The sequence below is a fragment of the Hyalella azteca genome, unplaced genomic scaffold (assembly GCF_000764305.2).
Source record: "Hyalella azteca isolate HAZT.00-mixed unplaced genomic scaffold, Hazt_2.0.2 contig7076, whole genome shotgun sequence".
Lineage (NCBI taxonomy): Eukaryota > Metazoa > Arthropoda > Malacostraca > Amphipoda > Hyalellidae > Hyalella > Hyalella azteca.
Window position 1 is genome coordinate 400,831 of NW_025937210.1, and position 9,548 is coordinate 410,378.

Genomic DNA, 9,548 nt, shown 5'->3' on the forward strand with positions numbered 1-9,548 from the left:
TAAGCAAAACTTCGTTTAACCCTTTCGTGACTGACGGGACTGTGGTGTCCCGCTCAATATTTTACCACATAACTTGCATACAGCGCAATATTTGAGGCGCAGCTAACTACAGGGACCTGTCTCTTATACACATCTATAAACGATTTCGCATCGTGAGGCCATCGCAGAAAAACCTACTATGATCATCAAGAAATGATCCTGCCTACATTTTCGCTTCCTCCTAATGCCAAACTCTCGAACCACTCCAGGAACGCGGCTTCGCATGCGGCGGATTCTTGAGCGACTGCCACATGTTTCCATCCGCTCATACATGACGCTTTTCTCCGAGCTAACCGCTCGATGTAGATTCATAAAATTNAAGAAGGGAGAAGAAGCAAGACCTGCCGTAGAATGTGAACACTGCAAAGTGCATCTCTGCTGCAACTCCGCAAGAAACTGCTTCAGAGAGTTTCATCAGCGATAAACTTTCTCCATTGATAATAATGACTGATTGCATTTTTGCTTGCTTGTAGTACATCGATAAAGGGACCATAAATTGTAGTGAAGAAACTGCTACTTAAGTAATTGCTATCTATTTCAACTCCAAAGGAATTTGTTTATACGGTACCTGGTTATTATGATAGGTTAATTATTTTCATCTGTTTATTGTGATAGGGTATGTCATTACATGATAGTACACTCGTTTGCCAAAGGAATTTTGTAATATCCAAATACTAACGTATATACACTAGGTTAATATTTTTTTCGCAAAATAATAATTTTTCACAATAAATGTACTGGTGATAACGATGCATTTCTATGATCCCTAACTCCAAATTTGCCTGTAGGGCCAAGCATTGAATGTAAGATACATTTCGACAAATAACAGCTACAGAAAGGTCGCTACAGTGCTGCAGCCCAATGTCGCAATATCTGTCACTACAGTTGCAACCATATACTACCGGGACTCTCTAGTCCCGCTTATAGAATTTTTACAATTAACATATTTTTAATAATTTTTTTACAGAAATGCATTATTTAGTCCTAATTTAATGTGATTCTACAGAAAAAATCAAATAAAAAGTTGTAAAAGACATAGCCGTCACGAAAGGGTTAATAATCAATAAGAAGTGATTAAAACAATTAGTTTCAGTCAAATGGTACGATGCAATCTATGGCTGCATTATTGCCGATGATATCTAATGATGAATGATTAGAATAACCAATACGGTCAAATGGGAAATGACAACGAATACAGTCAAATGGTACGATACCATCACTGCATGTTCTTTGTCGATGACACTCGTATTTAATGCTTTTTTTTAATCTTAATTTCACCGTATTCCTATTACAGAGAGCCTAAATTTTCGAATGCCAAGCTCTTGAATTAGTGAAAGGTACTGAGAAAACGCATGTAATACTGAGAGAAGTGACGCATTGGGTCAACTTGCTGCTCTCTATATACTTGAGAAAGACAATCTGACCTATGACCAACTCTGCATGTTGTTGCAGTGCCACTAGGAAAAAGCGTGAAAAACGGTAATTGGCGTGTGAATGGTCAAACGAGAGATGTGCATGGGAATTAGTACAGAAATATTATAAAGAGACGCTGGGCTCAGAAATATGCTACCTATTGTTATTTACGTTATCAGTTCCTTTATATTCGCCTCGCTGGACAAACTTTTTTAATGTCAGCTGCATCGCACACATAAAAACGCTGCTGCAGCGGTGCCATCTCCCAGGGGGCGGGGGCGGTGATCGGCTGCTAATTTCATCTCATCGAAGCCATAATGAGTTTCACGGCAAACTATTCGGCGTTTATGGAGGCTCATTTTTGCAGCGCCATCTAGCAGCGATTTTACGTACTTTTGCGAGAGCTCCGCGAAATTATCGGCAAATTTTTAATTAAACTGCGATAGAGATTAATGATGAGCCAGTCCAGCCCGCCGCTACCCGTGTAGCTTCTCTGGTAGCAGTGGTGATCGATTTCAGTGGTGATAGATATCAGTGCTAATCGATATCAGTGGTGATCGATTTCAGTGGTGATCGATATCAGAGGTGATCGATATCAGTGGTGATCGATATTACTGCTAATCGATATACAAAGATGATCGAATTCTTTGCTGATATATCTATATGAGGGGGTCAATGGCATTACTGATAGCGATCGGTGGAGGTCGGTATCAGCAGAGATTGACGTTATCAGTGAACGTAATCAGCGATGATTCATGCATACATCCATGTGTCAGAAGATGAAGCAGTGGCTTAATCCACTTCCTCCACGGCTTGCGGGCCACTGAGTAGCTCATTGGTGCTTGCACAGAGTCACTGCACGAGAGATGCTGTGCATTATAGCCTCGACTGAATTAGTTACCTTGGCATAATAATTATATTTTATACTACGGATGAAAAAGATACAAAGGGGATTTAAAAATCGTGCGATGTAAACGAAAATGTCAAGTTATTGCCTTAGAACTACAATGAACATAACCGAAAAGTAACAGAACTTTCACTTGATATTTTTTCTGTCACATAAACCCCTATTGTAGAGAGGTATAAAACCCCCACATAAGCTAGACATAAACCCCGAGGATAGAGAAATATAAAACCCCACATAAACCCCAAGGGTAAAGGCAAGCTGATGCGTTGAAACATAATAACCTACTTTATTTTGATAACAGGAGCAACTTTCTATTCAAATTCTGAATTTTCTTTGGGGTTGTAGAATTCATTTGAGGAATAATTTTGTCATAACCATAATCTGTTTCAGTAGTAATTTTTGCAATCGAAACGGCCTGCTGATTGACTGATTTTAATTATCCGTTAGAAACGAATATGGAACAAAATCTTAAGCGAAATCAGTTTGCAATCTTTCCCCATAAAATTAATTTAAAAACAATAATTTATACAAGGTTCTTGACTTTGAAGCTATTGACTTTGCTATTGAGAGTCGAAAAAAATGTATCTGAGAAAAACATGCTGAAATTTCATGATTTCTCAAAACGTGACGACCGTAAACTACGCAGCGGAAATAAGCACATATTACGTTTGTTCTGACACGAAGCACAGCAATCACAAATACTTTCATTTAGATGAAAAAACTTCCATTGTAAGAGAAAGGCTATACAAAATTGGCATAGTGCGAGGATTATCAGAGACAAAAACTACTCAATGGCGGAAGCATCAAATTAAAATGATGGAAGGGCGTATGACATGGCATGAAATTATTTAATTATAATAGCAAATTCCAAATCAACAATGAATAAATTTGGGATATGAGCGGATAGTTTTACTGCCATGCTATATATATAGGAATGTATGCACAAAAGGAAACTATAGTTTTAAATTTATTTCATAGTTTTTTTTTTTGCCTTCTAGACCTCCTAATTTGTTCACTCTGAGCTTCAATTTATTTACGGTGAAAAGGCATTCGGGGTGATTTTTCGCGAATACTTTTTCGACTGCTAAATTTTGATACTTTGATTCTCCAAGCATTGCCTTCTTGGTTCTTGGAATGCGCAGTGATTACATCCTAGAGAGAAAAAATTTTGTAATCGCACAAGCGTGCATCTCGCGCGGGCAACCACCTTCCCGTGCGCGCATGCGCGTCTTGCACGTCTTGCAGTGTTAGCTCTCGTCTATAAAAGGAAGTGATTGTGGTTCTTTCGGCACTAACGACGCATTCGGAGTCAAAGGAGTAGTCGCTTGCATTGCCCATCGAAAAGGTAAATTTTAAAGTTCCAGGCTGTACCATGTTCTCTCAGTAATGTATGAACTCAAATAATCGGGTTTGAATTGGTAACTAGATTGAGACATTTTTTGAAATACTTTTACCAAATAGGATAAATTTTTGCGATTTGTTTGAACAAAATTCGTGAATTCCTCCACAGAATCTCAACGACCTCCCGAATTCTTCGAAACAGTTCAACATGATAGCGATAACATGGTGCCTTCTTGTGGCCGCATCGTTGTCAATGGTTGATTCCAGAGCGGCTGGAGGCATCGAGGCATATTTTAGACACATCGATGAAAAATCTATCGCCAAAAGTGGTACAGTTCTCGGTAACATGGATGATGAGAACGATTGTGGAGGCTCCTTGCATGCAGCAGAAAGCAGGAGCGACATTGTAACGGCCGAGACTGGGCAACTCAGCAACGAATATATAAGCCTAGAAGACCTAAGTGATTTTCTCGAGGCCAGATTTGCCGAAAATAGGAAAACTATTGAGGAATTTTCGGATAGCGATCAAGGAAACTGGTACATTGTAAATATCGATGATGAAGACCAACATCCTGCTGATAGTTTTGAAGAAAACTTGTTCGCAGCTGGTGAATCCAAAGAGAACAGCAATGCCGATGTGTTCACAAACAAATATCCAGATAACAAGAAATCTTACAAAGCTGAAAATCATCCTACTGATCACAGCAATTATGATTCATCGATTTTTGGGTCTTCAAAAAAATACGATGATTATGTACAATTCAAAATGCATAACCACGAGGACAAACATCCATCCAAAATAAATGAAGATTATAACACGCCAATCTATTACTACAATAAAGCCGATAATCCTGCTGACAACCTCCCAGCAAAAAAACGAACCGCATATTCCAGTAGCATAATATCTAATAATGATCGAGTTAATGCCTTTAATAGGAGGGTATACTCCGAAAACACGGACACCAAACCTTCTGCTACCCAAAACTCTGCTAGGGGGCGAACAGTAGCCCGACAATTCGACGATGATGGCGATTTCCCAGAGTTCGACTACGACGCTAGCTCTGGCAATAGCGATGGCCGTTTTGAAAATAACTATGATGGTGACTACTTCGGTTCAAGTGATGCCGATAATGGTGCAAATGATGCGTACGACTACGACTACAGCAACAGCCAGGGCAGTGGTGATCATTCTTTTGACTTCTCCAATCCGGCTTTCGGATTTTCCCGCCATGGAAGTCTCGTTAATCCCTTAAAAGTCTAGCTAATGTATCATTTAAACGCTTGTCTCCCTTTTGATGCCGTTGCAATGTACGGCACTTCTTTCACATTCTCATACACGTGCAATCAACTCAGGTTCCTACACCTTCTGCTGCACTTGCAACATACTTAAGATTCCAACCCGTTTGGTTCCATTTGCAATCTACTCGCTCTTCTAAACTTCATTCTGCTGCTTAGTCAGTCGTGCTCATTCACTATGTGTGTACCCCAGTCACTGACAAATACTTATTGTTTTAAATTCAATTTCTGCCTCATTTAATTTCCTTAATTTTGACTAACTTTGTTTTCAGGAAGTAGTGTTAAAACTTTGTCAATTTGTGCTTCATGAGTTAAACATATCGAATTTAAAATAGCGATAGTTTTTGTCATGGGGTCAATTTTGCTTTACAGAAAGAGATCATCATATAAGTATTTAATGTACAATATCCTGAACTGTTTTTTATATTTTATTTGGTTATAAATTGTCAATTATTTGAAGAACCCAGGAAATATGTAATCAGAATAGTACAAAGATAATTTCAATTGTCAACATTGGCCTGTGTTCCTTTGCAAAGTCATGCGTTCTAAATTCTATCTTTTCAGTGCGCTCGTTTCACTTTTATTATTTGTTTCTCCTTTGCAAGATTTAAGAGAAAGCTCAGGTACGACTTTCATACAACGTCATCCGAAATGGAAAACTTCCAATGCAATATATTCATAAATACATTACATTTCAAAGTTTAGAGGGGAATTAATTAGCATATGTTTCTTTATATTAATATGCACTACAAATCTCCGTTCTTATAGGGCTTTATAATTCTTTGATTATTCTGTGATTAAGAATCATTTTGACATTTTTGTGTGTGGCAGGATCGTTGATGGTTAATAAATGTTACGTATTATGTGACTTGTGCATTCATGCCCAACATGATATGATAGGTACCCTCTAATATATCGGTACATTCCCTACCAGAGGCGTTCACATAAATCTCTGCTGCCCAAACAAATTCTAAATGCATGTACTAAAAAGTTACTCCAAGAACTGCAAAACTTATGACCATTACCTAGATCTTAAACAATCAACGTGAAACGTATCGGCAATAAGTAAATAAATTTGGGCTTATCCTATTGCCTAATTTAAGGCATTTTAAAACGTAAATTTATAGTACTGATTGTTATCGTTATAATTTTTTCCAAATGCCTCGTAAAAATATCTGCCTGTACATTACGAGTATATACACACATTCTGCTCTGCTATGTATACGATGCTCCACGATACAAAACGAATAATCATGCAATAAAACTCTACCCGCTGGCATTAATCCTCCAGGTATCATTGGATTACACAATCAAGCTTTCACAAATGGTGAGAGAGCACTGGCTACATTATTTCCACTTTCGCTGATCCACGTAAGCCTTGGAGTGAGTCAATCTTCATCGTACAATTTTTTCGATTTTGTTACGCTTATTTCTCTTCTATCTCATGTGGGTCATTCACCATCAAATTGCTGGTAATGCGTTTTTTTTTTGTTTCAAAACAACTTTCGACTCTGCAGCAGACCGAGAAAGTGGTGTTGATCCGTGCGTACATGTTAGTCAGGTCCATATTGCTCTGAATTATGACCCAATAAAGTTATTAAGCAACTCGCTGCGCAAGAGATTTATGATGCGCAATTAAAGTGAAGGAAAAAATACATTGGCGTCTTGAAACGTCAAGCTGAAACCTTTCAGATTCTCTGGCGAGTTGGCTCAAGTTGCAACTTGTGTGAAGTGCTGCTTTCACTTCCGTATTTCCAGTCAATAGTGCATAGAGTCCTGTAGGCCCAACTGCGCTTGCGCCTGTCGTAAGTGGGAACGGCAATAACTTAATACGAGTATGCGGTAATTATTGTATAATTTCTTAATCACAATTGTGCAAAATTTGCTTTTCCGCATAGTTTGCGACAAAATTATTACTGAAGGTCATAAATTCTGTAGCTGCGATATTTAATTGCAATATGTTGACAGCAAAATATCATCAGGAATAGTTCAATTTTCATACTCGAAAACTGCTTTGAGTTCAGTCAGTACTACTCGTTTATGCCACTTTCGATTCCTACCAAAAACGAATCGAGAGTACGAACTTACGAAGACCAAACGAGGTCATCGATTTGTTGATTGCACCATGAAATAAGCGATGCGCAAAACCTCATTGTTTGCTGTATTCAACTGTAAACTATTCCTTCTGCTTCAATGACAACAAAATTTAAAAGTATACAAAGTTTGCCTAAAAAACAGTAAAAATCTACTCATGTTAGGGGGTTGAGTTGGTGCTTCGAACGATTATTGAACGAGCTTCGAACTTCAGTTAGACTGAACCAAACGACATTTCCCCGGACGCGAACTTCATGGCAGCGGACTCACGTACGCTGTCGGTTCACTTGACCGTCTCACGCTGTATCGAGCGCTACCGTCAGCACTCTGCAGTCTGCATTACTGTAGAGGCTGTACTCTGTAGTTTTCATAATATTAATTCGTACATAAAGTTATATCAAATTCACACTTTGGGTAATAAACAGTAATTTGTTTGTAGGGGCATGAAATCGGCAAGACTATAGAATCCTTCATCATTATCAGGAAAAGTGATACCTAACTATATTTGAAAAACATTAATCTGGTCACAAAATTACTGTCTTATTTTCAAGAAAATTTTACTTAGAATCCATATGTTAATAATTAGTGAACTTTAGGCTTTTCCGTAACCAGAAAAAAATACTGCTCAGTGCTCTCGTCAATGAAAAAGCGCGCGGCGCGCCATTCAAACGCTTGAAATGTGCGTTTCAGCTTTCAGCGTTTGCATCAGTATCACACTGGACACTGGTCATAATCTTTACGGCATTTATTTCTACTTTATTGTTAAGTAATTGTTATTAGTATTACAAGAGAATCCTGTTCCTTTCACCAAGAGCACGTTTTGCTGATTCCGGCCAAGAAAATTTCTCAATTGCCAGTGGCCCAGAGTCCAGAGTGCTCCAGACTAGGCCTAGTGAGTAGTGACTACCGAATCATACTTAATTTTTTATTATAGCTACTAGTAATAACTAATGATAGTACCTAGATAGCTTCAGCTTGTGTGAGGGCAAAAGCACCTAGGTTGTTAGCCTAGAGCATGTTTTTGATTGAGTTTTGAATAAATGCTAATCTGAGGAAATTAAGGTAGCTATTCTAAAATGCTCTTGAATCTTTATCTCCTTATCAGGCTTATGTCCTGTGAAAATTATCTTATATTTCTATGAAATTTCAGCAATCAAATAAATTATTACCAGGGTCCTTGTTTGCCCCTGCCCTCTAGTGAGGCTCTAGCCTAAGGCCAAGAGTAAGGCTGGCCATCTGATGATTCTGATCTCTATCATGTTCCTGAACTTCCTGTTAGCTGTAGATGTACCTAGTCAGCTAGCCTAGTCTGATCAGATTAGGCTACTAGTCATAAATCACAATCAACAGCAACTTCAAGGCAACTGATTAGTGAGGACTAATCAAGCAGTACAATTCTAAAGTCAACAAAATGTGTTCAATTGTGTTGATATATTGCTTCTGTCCAAATCTGGAAAATCTGGCAGAAGGCCAAAAGCTGGGTACATATGAAATATGAATCATGATTCATGAAAGAGAAAAAATGACAAATATGCACAGGCTTGCAAGTTACTTACAGTAGATTTTACTAATTCTTATGGCCTTTGCATGCCTAATTTTAAGTAAAATAAAAATATCTTATATATGTTTTAGATTTAGATTATTAAAAATTGCCTGATTGCCTTTAGGTGTAAAATGATGGCTTTTAGCCATGGTTTTACTTTTAGAGAACTCAGTTCAATATTCCAGATTTGTTCATGTCTTGAATAGGTAATGAACATGATACTAATCTGGTATGTGCCTATGTGGGATAAAATTTTCCAGAAAGCATATGAAAAAATATAACTCAGTAGGTACTCACTGCAGTGAGTGACACTGTGATAGCATATTTTCTCAAAATCAACAAAAATGTGAAGTCATGGACACACGGAAAGACATAACAAGCCAAGCAGTGAGCACAATAGGTATTTTTTTCCATAAACAAGAAAATGAGCTAAAAATAGGTACATGAATGATTTTCAAACATCTGACAAAATTATGACATTATTTTATATTTCTATTAATGAAACTTGGCAAGGTGACATTAGCACTTAATACTCAAATCAAGCTTAGTATTGTTAGAACATTTCAAGAATCATAATCAACCTTCAACCCTATTTAATAATTTCAAACTTATTGTCAAGATGTTGAGCCTCTACTTCATGCCATCACCCATAAACAGTTTGCAACTAATATTACTTCTAAGAACATTGCCAGCAGGTAATACAAATAGATTTTTAAAATTTTACTATTATAACTTTCAATGTTTAGTAATTGTATTTGGTGATTATTATGACTACTGAGTTATGGGGAATAAAGAATTCAGAACTAAACAGTAGAAAATAGGATTTATACTCTTCAAGATGAAATTAGAATCATTTTTACTAAAAGGTCATGGCTCAAAAGTTGAAGATTTTTATTGAATTTTGAAGTTTTGCAT

At 37.4% G+C, this 9,548-nt stretch overlaps 1 protein-coding gene across 1 annotated transcript; it reads left to right on the forward strand.

The window, feature by feature from the left end:
• The first annotated feature begins 3,639 nt into the window (after positions 1–3,639).
• On the forward strand, positions 3,640–5,864 carry LOC108665788 (TBC1 domain family member 5 homolog A). Its single transcript, XM_018152590.2, has 2 exons — positions 3,640–3,704; positions 3,870–5,864. Exon 2 carries the CDS (start codon positions 3,909–3,911, stop codon positions 4,959–4,961), a length of 1,053 nt encoding a protein of 350 aa, XP_018008079.1. The 5' UTR covers positions 3,640–3,704; positions 3,870–3,908; the 3' UTR covers positions 4,962–5,864.
• Positions 5,865–9,548: the final 3,684 nt, after the last annotated feature.

Coding starts and splice junctions, on each gene's coding strand:
- LOC108665788 (XM_018152590.2), top strand. CDS start 3,909: ATGATAGCGATAACATGGTGCCTTCTTGTGGCCGCATCGTTGTCAATG.